This window comes from Tilletiaria anomala (genome assembly GCF_000711695.1).
Source record: "Tilletiaria anomala UBC 951 chromosome Unknown K437scaffold_78, whole genome shotgun sequence".
Classification (NCBI taxonomy): Eukaryota; Fungi; Basidiomycota; class Exobasidiomycetes; order Georgefischeriales; family Tilletiariaceae; genus Tilletiaria; species Tilletiaria anomala.
This window is the reverse complement of record NW_013546944.1, coordinates 22,026-38,068: the sequence shown is the minus strand read 5'-3', so window position 1 is coordinate 38,068 and position 16,043 is coordinate 22,026. Positions and strand designations below refer to the sequence as shown.

The 16,043-nt window shown below is 56.9% G+C and overlaps 6 protein-coding genes across 6 annotated transcripts; 4 read left to right on the top strand and 2 right to left on the bottom strand.

The window, feature by feature from the left end:
- Positions 1-659: 659 nt before the first annotated feature.
- Positions 660-1,758, top strand: K437DRAFT_258201 (uncharacterized protein). Its single transcript, XM_013386319.1, has 4 exons — positions 660-728; positions 799-914; positions 997-1,612; positions 1,686-1,758. The coding sequence occupies exons 1-4, from the start codon at positions 725-727 to the stop codon at positions 1,706-1,708; spliced, it is 759 nt and encodes a 252-aa protein (XP_013241773.1). The 5' UTR covers positions 660-724; the 3' UTR covers positions 1,709-1,758.
- On the bottom strand, positions 1,753-3,719 carry K437DRAFT_171923 (nucleotide-binding domain-containing protein). Its single transcript, XM_013386318.1, has 3 exons — positions 3,402-3,719; positions 1,878-3,315; positions 1,753-1,802 (listed from the first exon to the last, which is right to left on the bottom strand). The coding sequence occupies exons 1-3, from the start codon at positions 3,618-3,620 to the stop codon at positions 1,771-1,773; spliced, it is 1,689 nt and encodes a 562-aa protein (XP_013241772.1). The 5' UTR covers positions 3,621-3,719; the 3' UTR covers positions 1,753-1,770.
- A 1,652-nt stretch (positions 3,720-5,371) lies between these two features.
- Positions 5,372-7,971, top strand: K437DRAFT_171882 (uncharacterized protein). Its single transcript, XM_013386317.1, has 3 exons — positions 5,372-7,353; positions 7,428-7,518; positions 7,590-7,971. The coding sequence occupies exons 1-3, from the start codon at positions 5,551-5,553 to the stop codon at positions 7,691-7,693; spliced, it is 1,998 nt and encodes a 665-aa protein (XP_013241771.1). The 5' UTR covers positions 5,372-5,550; the 3' UTR covers positions 7,694-7,971.
- A 730-nt stretch (positions 7,972-8,701) lies between these two features.
- On the bottom strand, positions 8,702-10,347 carry K437DRAFT_269636 (putative high affinity ammonium transporter; the record flags this gene model as incomplete). Its single annotated transcript, XM_013386316.1, has 3 exons — positions 8,702-9,669; positions 9,766-10,189; positions 10,282-10,347. The coding sequence occupies 3 exons, from the start codon at positions 10,345-10,347 to the stop codon at positions 8,702-8,704; spliced, it is 1,458 nt and encodes a 485-aa protein (XP_013241770.1).
- A 2,000-nt stretch (positions 10,348-12,347) lies between these two features.
- Positions 12,348-13,323, top strand: K437DRAFT_258196 (uncharacterized protein). The gene is made up of 3 exons (XM_013386315.1): positions 12,348-12,882; positions 12,950-13,047; positions 13,147-13,323. The coding sequence occupies exons 1-3, from the start codon at positions 12,672-12,674 to the stop codon at positions 13,264-13,266; spliced, it is 429 nt and encodes a 142-aa protein (XP_013241769.1). The 5' UTR covers positions 12,348-12,671; the 3' UTR covers positions 13,267-13,323.
- A 1,641-nt stretch (positions 13,324-14,964) lies between these two features.
- Positions 14,965-15,970, top strand: K437DRAFT_171775 (uncharacterized protein). The gene is made up of 3 exons (XM_013386314.1): positions 14,965-15,135; positions 15,301-15,433; positions 15,518-15,970. The coding sequence occupies exons 1-3, from the start codon at positions 15,123-15,125 to the stop codon at positions 15,897-15,899; spliced, it is 528 nt and encodes a 175-aa protein (XP_013241768.1). The 5' UTR covers positions 14,965-15,122; the 3' UTR covers positions 15,900-15,970.
- The last annotated feature ends 73 nt before the right edge of the window (positions 15,971-16,043 follow it).

Below are 16,043 nucleotides of genomic sequence, written 5' to 3'. Positions count from 1 at the left end.
GCTTGCAAGCCATTTCGCAAGTATCTCATCACATCAACAGCAAGAAGCAGTACAGCCATCCTTTGCCCGATTTTCCATCGGTAATCACCAGTTGTGGTCATTTTTGTGATCAGCCTCACCACGACCACCTCCACTACCGTCATCCTACTGCTCTTTTGCATGAGTAGCCTGATCCTACAAAAGGAAGATCTACATTGCATTTCCCCTGCATCATCAAGATATTGTATTATCGATTATCATGGCCAAGTGCTAGAATTGAGTTAGAACGTGTAACCCCATGTAGGAAACCGAACACAGCAGCACTACATCTCGCGGCGCATCGTCAATTCCATTCGAGCTCGCCATCTCGAGTTTGCGAAACAGCGAGCGCCGGCAGTCCCGTAGCAACGCATGTACATGCACGAAACAGTCCTTTGTAGCGGTCAGCAGAGGGCATCCTCCACAGGAAGGCACGGCCAACCGGCTCAGAGTGTTAATCAGAGTCATCCGCCAACGCTCCAAGCTTCCACCTTATAGTACGCTAACGATTCTAGATTGTATTGGGCCGTGGGCGGAACGACGAAACACGAGGCGCGCAGCATCCGAAGAGATTTTGCACAATTACGGCGCATGTAACCAGAACCAAGGTGGCTCACAACTTGACTGCATCCAAATTGGGTGTTAGAATCATTGGAATCAATTGCGCGCCTCAATGCAATACTAGGAAGTTGCCAACGGCGTCAAGATGGGTGAGTGGCTGATCGTCTGCTGATCGTTAAAAGAGGAAGACTTGCTGATGAGTGCTCTCCGATCGCACAGACTATCAAAATCGCGCGGGTAATAAAGGTGCTGGTGTAGCAGGAGCGTCCGAGGCCAATGTCGATCGAAGGGAGCGACTACGCAAGCTTGCGCTGGAGACAATTGATATCAACAAGGTGGGACTCTGCTCTTATAGGTACAAATATGTGAGATTGTCGTGATAGCTAATGACTGCTACCCATATCCTTTCGCTCTCAGGACCCATATATTCTTCGGAATCACCTTGGAGGTATCGAATGTCGTCTATGCTTAACGCTGCATACAAATGAAGGCTCTTACCTATCGCATACACAAGGTAAAAAGCACCAGACCAACTTGGCGCGAAGAGCTGCGAAGGAGGCGAAAGACCAAGCACGATACAACCCGAATCTGCTCCTGACTGCCCCATTGGCAAACGAAAAGCCCAAGAAGCAATTTGTTAAGATCGGGCGACCTGGGTACAAAGTCACCAAAGTTCGCGAGCCAGTTCCAATGGCACCTCCTAACGTTGCCGAGTCGGAAAGCGAGAGGAAAACGCGGGAGAGCATGGGTGGGCGGATAGGCCTGTTATTTCAAGTGCAGCTGCCTGAGATCAAGGGTGGTGTTAGGCCGATGCATCGCTTCATGAGCAGCTTTGAGCAGCACATCGAGATGCAGAATCGCGCATGGCAATACCTCGTCGTCGCTGCCGAGCCGTATGAGACGATCGCGTTCAAGCTGCAGGCACGAGAGGTGGACCAGAGCGAGACGTTGGTACTCTCAGCTATGCCGAACACGCGGCCAAGGGAAGAACCAGGCACGTGGAGTCACTGGGATCCGGACACTAAGGCATATAGTGAGTCCCAGCTTGACAATAGTGGCCTGCCCCAAGTACAGGAAGTGCTGATAAGACGGTGCTCATTCTTTAGCCATTCAAGTGATGTTCAAGTGAGGTGTCTAGCAAGGGCGGTGTTGTAGGATACAGTTGGAGTATGCATGCAATTTTGTTTGCAATTAGCTTGCCACTTCAAGCAGTTCTTGAACGGCTGTGTGGAGTGCAGATCGCCGGAGGCGGCCAGAGTCAGACGTATTTCCAGACCCCGAGTGGACATTCAACTCACTGAGAATCTTCTCCCTAAGCTTGCCTAGCTTGGCGCCTCGCTCCTTTTCTATGCTGTCTATCCGTTGCCAGTCCTTGTACGTCACCACTTTGTGCGTCGGCTGACGCAGTTCCGCCGGAAGGCCGTCCGCGCCACCATGAGCCTGTGCGACTCCCTGCTGCCAATCCTGCACGAGTAAATCGGCGACAGAGTAGGCGTCATACATGGTCGATGCGATGACTCCCACCGGCCCGCGGGCGAGCCAGCCAGAGACGTAGTGCCCGGGCACGACTTTCCCTTGCGGCAACGTCGTGACACGTCCACCCTCATTGGGCACGACAGCGCGAGAGTCGTCGAAAGGTAGATCATGGTCGCCAGCAGCTTCGGCGATCGACTCGGACCGGTAACCAATGCTTGAAATCACAAGATCTGTGGGCCTCTTTTCCTGCTCGCCTGTTGCCGGCACATTCACCGGAGCGGGATTGCCCCATGCTCGGCTGTCGTGCACGATACTTGCTTCTGCGCCTGCTGCCACCGGCCGCGGGTTGGGGAGCTGCGTGAGGTTCCAGGTGACTTGCCTCACGGGTCTCGGTGGTCCTGCGGGTCCATCTTGTACTTTTGGCCCAGACAGGGCTGCTGGCGCCCGGAAGAAATTGAGGCCCCACGACTTGCCCTCGCGCGCCGGATCGTACTTGGTCTGACTGCCTTTGGCCAAGAGCGAAAGTAAGCGCATTTTGACCCTTGCTCCAGACTTTGCCTCTGCACTCCCCCTTTCCGTACCCTCGTGTTCGGCGCGCTCGACGAGCTGCTCCGCTTCATCGAGTTGCGTCTTGTCAGCCGGGCGGAAGGAAATTCCTGGCAGCGCCATCATCTCCCGGAGCTCCTTGTTGGTGAATGCAACATGTGCTGGACCTCTCCGAGCGAAAATGTCCACCTCGTTTATGCGACTCTGGGACAGAGCTGCGAGGACCGGTTCGGGAACGTCTGACTGGGCAAGGTAGGCACGCGCTGCCGGCGTGTCGCTGCCTTGCAAGCCGCTACATGAAGCGCGCAGGACGATACGCGCAACATCAAGCGCGACATTGCCTGCACCAATGATGGTCATGTGCTCCAACGACCGTCCGTGCGAGGCGAAAGACTCAAATGACGCAGCGCCTGCTCGCCGAAGGCTAGGATCATGTGCGACGGGGTGGCCATTGTACCAATTCACGAAGTCGAGGGCGGAGTGCACGTTTGCCAACTCTCCCGGGGCGGACCCTGGAATGCCCAGCGGACGAGCAAGCGAGCTGCCGTATGCAAAGAGGACGTGGGTGTAATGTGGCAAGAGTGAGGAGAGAGGGACATGGTTTGCAAGCGGATAAGCAGCTGCCGAGGTTGTCGGACTGTGTCCAACATTGACGTTGCCATAGAAATGAAAGCGAGGATCTTTTGCGACCTCTGCGAACTTATGTTCTACGTTCTGCCAAGCCGACAGGATGAGAGCTGCTGTGAGCCTTTGCACAGCCTCGACGAGCTTGGGCTAAATGATGCACAACATGAACGAACCTTGACTTCCGGATGGTCTGGCGCTACACCATACCGAACCAGCCCATGTGGTGTCGGCAGACGCTCGAACATGTGCACCTCGACGTCACACTCATTTTCCTTGCCGGCAGGGAAGTGGGAGAGAACGCGCGCTGAAGCGTAGAACGCTGATGGTCCGGCACCGATGACGGCGAGCTTCAGCGCTTGCTGAGCCGCTAGAGCCCTAAAAGACGGGAGCATGGCATCCGAATCGAGTCGTCAATAAGGGATCGTGTGGTGGGGAGCGGGATGGCCGAATCGAAGCTGTCAATGTCACTTCGAAGGCTCACGCGACACGCAGACGAGCGGTAGCCTCTCGCAGAACCTTCGGTTCCCGCTTACACTTCGCGAAGGAATTGGGATTGGGCGTAAACGTGCTCTGCGCTGCCCTAGAATGTAATGCATGTGTGGCTCATCGCCGTACGTTCATACGCCTACATGAAGGAAATATCCCTAGTATCGACACTTGAAACCTTGTTTTACCTTTGTTCCTTGCGCTATGAGAGGCATGGTTACAACATAGGTTTCCAGGGCTGGATACAACGGAAAGTGGGGACCGCGTCGCTCCGCACGCATGTATGTTGACCACAGCCGGACGACCGTCCATCGCGACCTACCGCCGCGAACGATCAACGGGGAGCGGCCTTCGACACATCAAAACCAGCGGCTGGTATGGGCGTCTCATTGACTTTGACGAAGTAACATCACCCTGCTCCCTGCGCTGCGTCGCGGATACAGATGCATGACTGCGTGGCCAAGCACTTGCGCTCAGATGAATTCCAGATAAATTTGGTCGTCTGCAACCACCAGCTACGTCCAGCTGCGCTCGGCCGAACTTGAAGACTAACATGCAATGTGCACTTGGTCCATAGCTTTGCAAAGCATATGAAGTCAAGTTTCTGATATCAGCGTGATGTGGGGAGGCGCTACACCTGAATCTGAACAGGTCTAAACCAGCAGCAAGAGCATTGCGGAACGCCAGAAGGCTGTTTCTGTTCTGCCCGTTTAGATTTGTTTGTCTAACACTGCGTGGCTTCGCGAGCCGAAACATTCGATAATCATTGATGAAAGCGCCGACGAACGGTTAGCACAAAGAACGGTTTGAACTTTGAAATGGTGCAGCCGACAGATCTACATATTTGCACTGCGCTCAAGAGAGATGACGAGCAGACGTTCATCCACCTTGCGAGCAGGGGCGGCGCAGACATCTACCAAGCATGATGCACATCGATCTGTCGCGGTCCTTGCTGAAGTGCCGCATCTAGCATGTTCTCAGCAGGGTCTTCTACCCGGCCGATGCAACGCAGGTTGGACTGGGAATGCAGGGTGGTATATCTCCATCGGCCACAGCAACGGGCCTGGGGGTTTCTTCCGAGGTGCCCTTGAATAAATCTCGTCCAACTCCCTGTATTGGTGGCCTGCGGTGCAGCTGCGCGACTGTCGCAGTGCCCTGTGGCGCATCCTCTCCTCCGTACGTATGCAAAGCTCGACCATTCCATTCAATTAGAGCTTTGCATACGTGGTACACGCATTGACAATGAACATAATGGCCAGGCTGCTGTCAACGTGTCCATACAGGGTGTGTCGTTCCTGGGAGAGGTAGCAAACACATATATACCCTTGCACATACCCCCCCTTCACCCTCCCTCGGGACTACGAAGTTCCAAGCAAGCAGGCGTACAAACGTGCGAGGCTTGCCAGGCTCATCCAACAGCTCGGGCCATCCCTGAATTAGTGCTCGCGGCTCGAATGTCACTGCCATATCTCGTTTGATACCACGACTCTTCCCTCGAGTTTCTTTAGACTGGCATACGGACCTGTCATTATACAGTACTCGAGAAGGGAGACCACTCCGATCATCGGCAAACTGGAGTCGCCAATACCACTCCGTCCGTCGAGCCCGGACGCGGCCGCCATAGAACTTTCCAGGTCTTCCAGCAGGGCCTCCTCCCTCGCTTTGCACACGCTCGCTCCGCCTAGCGCCCATTCCTTCCCCATCGTTTCCCGCTCAGCTCCGAGCCCATCGCCGCCGCCGGGCGCCCCCGCTGCTGTCAGACCTGCTCGCAATGGCAGCTTCGTTGCTGCCTCGCAAGGCTACCAGGATGCAGATGCTGGCCCATCGAGGAGGCCGATGTTGACGCCATCTTCTGCATCAGCTCTAGAAGCCACAGCAGCGGGGGAGCAAGCCGACAGCTCCTCCAGCAGAGACTCGGATTCGTACATATCCATCAAGAGTACGCAGAGCTCCAACAGAAAGCGAAGATCCAGACAGACATCGAAGAGTCGTTCCATCGTTGCTGCGGACGACAGAGACAAAAACAGCCATGCCGGCCACGGAATGACCCTCGCGACCTTTGCTTCCACCGAAGACACCGCACGTGCGCTTCATCGCTCTGCCGTAGCGCTCGAGCAAGCTCAGACAGGACAACAGGCGAGGCGCTCGCGAGACCGGTCGCGTTCGTGGACATGGCATATCGGCTCAGGCTTCACCCCGGCCAGCACGAATGCTCCGCCATCGCCGAGGGACAGCTCGCCAGAGCGAGGATTCGAGCGGCCAACCATTGCAGCCCCGTCTACATCCTCGTCTGGGCGCCGCAGGGACGAGGGTAACAGCTCGCGGCCTCGCAAACCGCGAGTACGTGGCCGTGCAAACTCCTCAGCGTCGTCCCATGCGCATCAAGAATCTCAACTACCGTCAGCCGCGCATCTCTCAAGTGGAAGCGGAAGAGGCAGTCGCTCTTCGACCCGGCCCTCCACGCCATCGTCCTCTGCGGCAGCAGACTACCTGGACCTGGACCTGGACGGCCCGACTCCTGCTGGACTAAACGGCGCGGGGATCCGCGTGGTGCCCCCTCCTCGGGTTCGATCCAGTCCTCATCTTGGCGAGCTTCAGCGTCTAGCGCACAGCTTTTCCCCTATCCACACACCGTTTCACAGCTCGACGCAGCCGTCATCTTCCTTCGATTATAGTAACGCAGCCGCTGCCGTAGCCGCTGCAAACGCCGGGTACTTTGGCGCCGCTGCCGTAACCACTCCCTCTTTCCTCACTGTGCACAACCCACACCTACCCTCTGCATCAGCTTCCCACAGCGATGGAGCGGCCATCCGCTGGCTCGAAGCGGCTCGTGCCCACGCTGCAACCCTTGGCTTGCAGCACACCACGCAAAGCCCCTCTCAACTACCCCTCAACGACGTGCCGCCTCCATACTCGCCGCCGCAATCTTCCCTGCAACCTGGCTTCCTTCCGCACCATAACCGCGATACTATGACAGCTCCGCCGTCGGATGACGAGCAGCGCGCTCCGACCGATGCGCTCTGTGTGAGCCTCAATGGCTCGGATCTGCGACGTCGGAGGCGGCACGCAGGTGATGAAGGCGACGAACGAGGTGCGCTGGATCCTAATATCAGGCCAGAAGAACGCCAGGGCGTCACGGAGTACCGCAGCAGGCGTCGCCGGAGAGCTGCGAGCCACGATGGAGCGAGCATGTCTCGCATGGTTAGCCTGACCCCAGTCGCCACTGGGCGCGAACTGCCAGCGCCGGGGCAGACTGGTGATCTCGGCCACCGAAGAGCGACAGCGACGAGCCTCGGCGACGACTTGTCGCCCGACAGCATGCGCAGCGATGCAGATAGCCATTTCGATGGCGTCACCAGTGGCGGAGAAGGCGCAGACATGATGTCTGAATTTGGAGGGGATGGCGGCGCTGCCAGCGCGTTCGCAGGGGATAGCAAGGCCGGGGGCGCAGAAGATGACGTTCTTGTCCTGCTCATCCTCCTCCATCCCCTGCGCCTACTCGCCGCCGTGCCTGGTCTGCTAGGCACATTTTGGCTTTTACGCAACTCGGTTGTTCTGGCGCTGCAACAACAAGACTTGAGGAGACTAGGCGACCGTAGAGATCCGGGACCGCTCGACTTCTTTGTCTCTTGTCTTTGGGTAAGTCCGCATCACACTGCAGGGTTAGCAACGCAAAGGCTGATTCTAAAGCATCGCATCTCGGGTCGTTGCAGAGTCTGGGTACCGCTTTCTACGCGCTCTCGTTCACCACCTTGCTCTTGCGAAGATGGCTGCTCTACTATTCTCTGCTTCCATCCCTCATCCGTCTTCTCGCCTTGCAGTCGATCTGCTGGCCACTCGTACGGCTGACACTCTTTGTCTTTGGCCCCAAGCAGCCGCTCGGAGCATGGGTTGTCATCGCGTCCACATCGGCGTTCTCGGACGTCGTCGCCCGGTGGGTGACCAGCAACATTGCCGATATGCCGCTCCCGGACGATGACGCGTCCGCCTCGGATGGACTTCTTCGCCGTGGCGGCCGTGGGATCGGCAAGGGCAGCTCCAGGCTCTTCAAGCTGATCATGGGCGAGCCGGGCAACACGGAGCTTGACGAGTCGGAGGAGACCGACTCGGAGGATCAGCAGGAGGAGGACAGCTTGCTGGAAGAGTTCCGCGCAGCCGACGCAGCGCTCGCGAGCTTGACGAGCGAAGGCAGAGGCGCTGCCAGGCGCAATGGCCACCTACCACACGACGCCTTTGTGCATGCACCTGCACCTGCGGCACTTCGCTCGGACCGTGCGATTGCTTTGACGCGCGCACGCGCGCGCGCCGCAGCTCGCGCCGTGCATGTGCGTCACCTCGCCAAGCTAAATAAGCTGCGCCTCCGAGCGGCGCGGAGGCGCGCACGCGCTCGCAGGCAGAAGATGCAGGTGACCAGCCGCAGAGTGTTCCATTGGGACGTGGCAGTCCGCAGGAACCTGCTGCCGCTGGCTATCATGAGCTACCTGACCATGTGGGTCCTGCTGGCCGATGCCGTATAGTCTCCTCTCATTGGTATCTAGGAGCTCTGCATCCCATCGTCGCAAGAGACGCACACACCACCAGCTGCCTTGACGTTTCTACCATGCAGCCCGCAGATTCGCGTGCGATGTTTACTTAAAAAAGACTCGCGGGAGCCGAGATGGTGAACCGCATTAAGGATCAGGCACACTCGCTCAGTGCATGTATAGTTAATGCGGTACATTCCAATTTGAAACGACTGCACTTATTTACTTTCTTCTTCTGTGCTTCATCTATCAACAAACGTGGGCGCCAATGCTTGTGTACAATGCTCAGCGGGGAAATGCCAAAAATGGGTAAAAAGGAGAAAAAACTCGGCCCAAATAGAAAATGCGAGGAAACGTTCAAAGAGAGAAAACTGCGAGGCCGGGTATGCACGTGGCCAATTTGCAATGGCGAGAGAACCCACGGGTGTGGGAGAGACAAGCCGACGAGGGTTCGGTTTCGCTTTTCATTGCGCTTGCATCGAAACTTGCTGTGCAGCCTCGAGGTCTTCCGGGATCTTTTCGCCATGTGACGAATCGCTTGGCGTGTGCTGCATCTTAGCGCCAATATCCATGTTGGCGCGCTCTTCGGACGAGAGGTCCGACGCGATGGGGACGTACTGCACCTCCTCGCCGATCTGCGCGAGGTCGATACCGAGGATTTCCTCGTCCTCGGTGCAGCGGAAGTGCAAGCCGGGGATGCGGTCGATGATGAAAAGGAGGATCATGGTCACGATAAACGACCAGGCGAGGCCGGTGACGCAGTCAAGCAGCTGGATTGCCAGCTGGATGTAGTGGTGGTTGATCCAGCCGCCGGGAATGAGCGCCGAGCCGTCAAAGGAAGCGACGCGGTTGTCGGCAAAGAGGCCAGTCATGAGATTGCCGACGATGCCGCCTACGGCGTGCGCGGCGAAAATGTCGAGCGAGTCGTCGACCTTGATGAGCGACTTGAGGCCCGTGGCAAAGTTGCATGCCGTCGCGCCAACAAAGCCGAATGCGATCGACGCGGGCGTGCCGACGTAGCCAGACGCGGGTGTGATGGCGACAAGGCCCGAGATGACGCCGGAGCAGAAGCCGACGGCGGACCACTTGCGCTCCAGGCGCCAGTCCCAGAACATCCACGTCAGGCCACCCATGCATGCAGCCGTGTTGGTCACCATGATCGCCTGGACTGCGCGAAGGTTGGCGCCGAGCGCGCTGCCGCCGTTGAATCCGTACCACCCAAAGAGGAGGAAGACCGTACCAAGGACGACGTACGAGACATTGTACGGTCGGTAGGCGAGCGTGTCCGTGCCGTAGCCGTGGCGCTTGCCGAGGAAGATCGAGATGGCGAGCGCGGCGGTACCCGAGGAAATGTGCACGGGCGTGCCCCCGGCAAAGTCGAGGCCTCCCAGTTTGTTGACCCAGCCGTTTCCAACGTTCCATGTCCAGTTGGCTGAGAATTTTGGGAGAGGACGAATCAGCCCTGCATTGGCTCAAAAGAAAAAAGGGGGAGGGGGAGTCCAAGAATGTGGCGCGGTATGCAACTCACCGATCGGGTTATACACGATGGTCGACCAACAGAACGCAAAGACGAGGATGGGGCCAAGGCGCGCACGGTCCGCGAAAGCACCGCATGCAATGACGGGCGTGATGGCGGCGAACATCATCTGATAAATGCAGTAGAGCAGCGAGGGGATCGTCGAGCCTCCGACTGACGGCTGGATGTCGACGTTCATCAGGCCAAAGTGGTCGAGGTTGCCGATGAATGGGCCGGCCTTTTCGCTGAATGCTAGCGAGAAGCCCCAGAAGAACCACTCGATGCTGACGACAGCAAAGACGCACATCGACATCCAGATCATCGCCAGCGCGTTCTTTCGTCGCAGCAAGCCGGCGTAGAAGAAGCCGAGGCCTGGGATCATGATCATGACCAGGGCGGTGGCCACGATGATCCAGGCGATGTCGCCCAGGTTGTACTGTGATCGTTTCGCAATGCAAGTGCCATGTCAACGATTATACGGAAAGCGTCATCCAGGCGGGTAGAGGCAGGGGAGGGTGGCTCGCTCACAATGTACTCGGTGCCATCGATCGTGGTGGCAATGTTGTGCTCGGGGGTCAATGTCGAGTTGACCATGTTGGGCCAAATGTCTCTGCGACGATGCAGACGCCTCGCGCAGGGTGGAAGCAAGAGCGCCACAAACGGGAAGCGCGAGCGCACAGTAGGCGGAGGGTTGCCTTCTGGCAGCAAACAAGGCCAGACGAGCGAGGGGACGACGGAGCACGGGCCGGGAAAGAAAATGAAAGGAAAGGGGAGGGAGTTGAAGCCAAGGGTTAGGGGGGAGCCGAGGGTTGGAGGTGGAGGGGCAGATGCTTTATATGTTCGCTGTGGAGCGCATTTTATTCCATAGGGCAGGTATCAAGTCACCCTGATTCAGCCGCAGCGAGAATGGGGATCGGATTTGTAAGATGTATTGCCGCTTGCCCCCTTTCGCCCGTGTCGCACGCCCACTCTGACACAAGCTCTCTCTTTTCCTCGCACCGTGTGCCCGTCATTTTCATACACTCATGGCGTCGTGTCCGGGTCGACTTTGCGCCGCTGATGCTCACTCGACAGGAGTCATAGATAACGAAACCTATGACCGACTGTGTGAAATGCCCCATGCCATCCTCCAACCCTCATCACACACACACACACACACACACTGCGCTGCCCAGATCCCACGCGCCACTGTCAGAGCAAGCGCAGAAGACCCAGGAACTGCCAGGCCACGTTTATACGTACATACCAGCGAGGGACCCAAGCACATAGGTCGTTTTGTTCGTGGGGTTGGGTTTTTTCGCACGGTTCTCTTACTCTGGCTTCATGCACCAAGACCAAAGGATTGATTTGGGCAGGCGCTGTCGCTGCTTGCAGGCGGTTCCATCTGTCCATCCTGCTTTCGGTGGTGTCGCACCGGTTGTCCGTGAAGCCATCCGCGGCCTGTGCTGACAGCAGAAGCAATAGCAGTAGCAGAGGAGAGAGAAGCTCCCAGTCGGCAAGGAGCGTGCGCTTGCCAGTCTCATCTCGCCAGAGGTCTCGCTCCCAGCCTCACGAAAGATAAGAGGGTTTACCTGTGGGTGCTAGTTTCCCCAGCCAACCTGCTCTCACACACAGGCGCTATGCAGTCACCCCTGTCTGTGCCTGATCAAAGAGTTTGCTTTCCTCGCCTGTTGCTGCAGTCGCATTCACAAGCCCTTGGCGAGGGTTCGCGAAAGATAAGGATCTCGGCCGAGAGATTGCACAAATCTCGAGTGCGAAACATGTATGGACGTGATTGTACGCAGCATTTTTCAGCCCTGTCGTCCCTGTCGAATTCCATGAGAGCATTCGAGGTGGACTCGTCCGCATGCGGACCCCCTCGCCGCCGCGATCTGTTGCGACTTGCCATCCACCTCCCTGCTTCCGTCCCAGTCTCGTAACACATCGTTCGAAGCAACGATCAGCATCTCCGCCGCACCTCCTTCGAAGCGGACTTGTTCCGACGAGCGCTGATTGCTCCGGGTTCTGTTGCGGGTGGCGTCGTATCTTTCACGTGGTGATTTTCAGATTACGTAGATGACCCTGGCTGCGTTTGAGTGCGTTGTAAGACACTCCGCTCACTCCTCCAGCAGCATCCACTCGGCTTCCAAAGCTAACCCCCGGATACCACCCTATACACTGAAGAGCTCATATATGCAATATACATATGTGTTCAGGAAGTTCGCGGGACGCGTATGTCCGGACCATTTATTTGCTCACGTCAAACGACCAAGTGGTCGACCATACCTTTCGAAAGCTGAGCGCTGAGGCGTTAACGACAGGCTGCAGTACCACTCAACAAGACTGCGGATGGAACGAACGCAGGTACAGCATGGCTTTTTCCCTTATTAGTAGGGACGCGCGCTTTCCGTCCATCGTTACACGTCTGTAGTCTGTGCATGTGTGAATGTGGGCGAGGAAGTGAGGGCAAAGAGATAATTAAATTATATAAAAATAAAAAGGCTCATATAGGGTTGCAACGTCCGCATGCGTCACTACCGCACCTTTTTCTTCCCCGCACTAAAGCCTTATTGGCTGTGGACTGGCAAGTGCCTGGCGATCAATCCAACGGATCACGGATGCAGCGTTGCTCCATCGCTTCATCAACGACGCATCCCATCGTCTTCTTGCACGTTCCATCGCTCCATCTCCGACCTTTCCATGGTAAGCACCTCTTCGCGGTCTGCCATACATTCACCTTGATCTGGCTGCTTTACAAAGGCTGCCCCTTGCTCCAAGGGCTTCTTGCCTGTCTATCTGACAACGCCCGTCCTCCGATGATCCACCTGGCGCTTCGTCCCTTCAGTTCTTCTCCGCGCACAGCTGTACCGAAAACCCACTTTTTGCGCTTTGCAGCAGCACGCCCCTCGCCATCCTTCTCTCCGCTTGCATTCCGCACCATGTCCTCCTCTGCAGCCACATCTGCCGCTGACAGTGGTGCACCAGCGTGGTCTGATCCGCTGAATGCGGAAGCAGAGCAGCAGGGAAAGCTGAGGCGTTACCTGTGCATCTTGCCTGACTACAATGCTGCAGAGGCACTTCAGCGACGACTAGAGGTGAGGCAGCAGCATCTGGACGAAGCCGCGCGAGGAAAGAAGGCCGGTCGAATCGGTGAGTCGAGCTTTCGAGGCAAACGTAGGCGTGACATGTAGCGTACTAACACTAAATGTCATGTCAGAGTTAGGAGGTGCACTTTTGTCCAAGGACTGGGACGAGCTCGACGACTCCGGCCCGCCCAGCGCGCTGTGTGGAAGCTGCCTGATCGTTCTCGCCGAGGTGAGCTGCCCAGCGATCTCCTTCTGCTCCAAGGTCTGCACCTGACCCCAGCATCTTGCACTTTTTCAATATTTCTTTTCACGTGCCACATTTTCGCAGAACATCACCGAAGCGCGGGAGCGCATCGCTCGGGACCCGTACTCGAAAGCAAATGTGTGGGACCCAGCTCAGATTCAGGTGTATCCTTTCCTACAGGCAGCGCAACCTCAGCGCGGTTGAAATATCGATGCGAGAAACATGGGAGGCGTTGGTGCCCTCATGGATGGTACCCTATCCGTGTCTTGTTCGGATGTGGCTGTTTACGCGCCCATCGCCTGCAGCGCCGCCATCGGGCTCCACCTGGTGGGCTCTTGTGTGATTGTTGCGCCTCCTTGCGCACGACGTTGCAGCTCTTCAAAGTAGCGCAAGCCAGTCGATCTGCTCTCATCGTATTGCCTGTCTTGGACACACTTCCCCTGCTGGGTGGCAACAGGGGGAGGTATGCGCAAGACCATTTGCACGTGTGTGATCGGGGCTTTGTGCTTGCGAACATCAGTTCCCGCTAGGTTTCTCACCTTGCGTCCTCGGCAGGACGCGCGCCCTGTCGCTGGGAGCCCAGCTGGCGAGTCGCAGCGCTGAGAGCGCATCGACCAGCGCTGCGTCGATGCACAAGCAGGGGCCTTGGATGAAGACCGCAGTGAACAGCGCGCCAAATTTTCGCAAGAGCGCCGCAAAAAAAACTCTTCCAACACCATCTTTTCAAAAAAACGTGATGCGTTGACAGAGCGTCAAGGGATGGTGGATCACCGGGAGAGCTTCAATAACTGCTGCATCCCACAAAACGGGACATGTCCTCGCGCATCGCATGCGAGACTATATATATGCATGGTTGTCATGCTCATAAACGCGAGTGTCGGCCAGCGCAGGCCGCCCGTTTATAGCTTCATTTTATCATACTACACCGGCTCCGCAGCTTCCTGTGGATAATCTTTTCGCAGCTTCGTTTCTGGCATATAGGGCGCGCTCGTTTGTGCTTGTCCATGTTTATGAAATACTGTTGTGCGCACAGCTCACTGTGCTCAAGTGCCCTGGTATTCGTTGCTGTACATGTGTAGCGCGTAACCTTCCGCGACTCGCGCGATGACCAGAGGCTGGAGGTGAGTGAGGGGGGCTGGCGGAAAGAGTCATAGTGCGAGAAGGCAAAAGGATGCAGGTGTGGTACTCGTATTCGGTGCAACTTGAACTCACCGTCCGACTTCCGAGTTCTCTGGCACAACCAATGGCCGACCGATGCGATCAGATGAGTGGTGGTCGCTGAATGAATGACGTAGGATCGCAGGCAGGGCAAGCAGGGCCTGTCATAACGCCGGTCAGCTCGTACGAGCGGGCGCGACCCTTGGTGTGCCTCCTGGCACCTGTGCAAGGTTCCAGGAGGAGCGGCAGCGGTTAAATGAGACCAACTCATGAAGGAGTCGAAATTCGAACATGTTTTTAACATGAGCAATGCTGCATCCAAGCTATCCATTCGTCCGATGACCCGGCATACCTTTGCAACCAGTTGCACCAGGTCACACTAGCCCTCTGATGATATTACAACTCAAAGCATTGGGTTCACAGGTTTCATCCTTGACGTCTCGGACGTCTTTGTCCACGATGATGCATCTCAGGGTCTACACGGCGGACACACCGGGTACAAAGTGCCTTGTTTCTGCGAAGTGCTCGAGCCCACGTACAAGGATATTCAAATCAAGTACAAGCCGATCTCGTTATTCAATATAAGCCTGTGCGGCCGGCTCTGCACGGTCCCTCCCTCGCGGCGGCTGAACGCCCGAGCATTGAAATGCGGACAAAATAAGAAGAAGGAGCTGTGGTTCGCTACAGAAGCGTGGTGCATGTGTTCAAGTCAATGCAACGCAAAGCGATGATGCCTGACGAACGGCGCGTGGAGACACACATTTTGGCCCTGTATGGGCCCCACACCCTTGTGAATGACGAGCACATACTGAAGAACCTCGCTTCGGTTGTCGTCCGCCTTCGCATCGCTCGACGGCCAGGAGGAGACGTGGTTCGGGTCGTATTTCCTCTCTAGGCTGTGGATGTCTCAGAAGAGTCAGCGGTGAGCTAGGCGTGATTTCAGCCCGTGCCCATACATGCACCACAGCAGAATGACTACCGTCTCAAAGACAGCCAAGTAATTATGGTCGGGGTCAACCAGCGTGGGAATCCTACCGTTTGGGCTGATCTGGAAGAACCGCCTCTACCGCTACGCTACAGAAAGAATCCAATACAGGATCGGCCGGTACTGGACAGAGACGAAGCGCATGTACAGCGTGCTGGATCCACACCTCCTGGGCCGTGACTGGCTCGCCGGCGAGGCTTGGAAAATACAGTATCGTCGATGCGAAGGGTGAGTAGCTAGCCTTCGCAGTCCTCTACCGAAGCGCCGACGAGTCGCACTGCTCATCGCCTGCTCTCACTCGCTCGCTCGCAGCGTTCCCATGACTTTACTATGCTGTGCTCCGTGGACAGGCATATGCAAAGCCGATGTGCCGCCATTTGTGCGGGCGTGCATTGAGCGCAACTTTGCGCGCAGCAGCACGCAGGCGGGTATGCAGCAGCCGAGCGCCAAGCTGACGGCACTTGCCAGCTCGATGTGGGACGACGATTTTGCGCAGAAACAGGTGGACGACATCCACACGTTCGCATCGCAGGCGCAGGGTGCGAAGGGAGAGAGCGAGAGAAGTAGAAGCAGGGGTGACGGCGGCTATCTATCAGATCGACGGGCTTTCCCACAGACGGACGATCTGCTGCTGGATCCATGTGCTTGCTTGCTCACTCTACTTGCTCCTGGCTGTACAAACCCATGTTTGTGAGCATCGGTTGCACGAGGTGCCAGCGAGCCAACGCATGGAAGCAACCCCCAAGCGCGCGCGTCCCGTTGGATCTGTGCTTGCGCAAAAGCAATCGCTGGCTCGTTCAAATGTACCAGCGGCGGTACATGCATGCTCACCCACTCA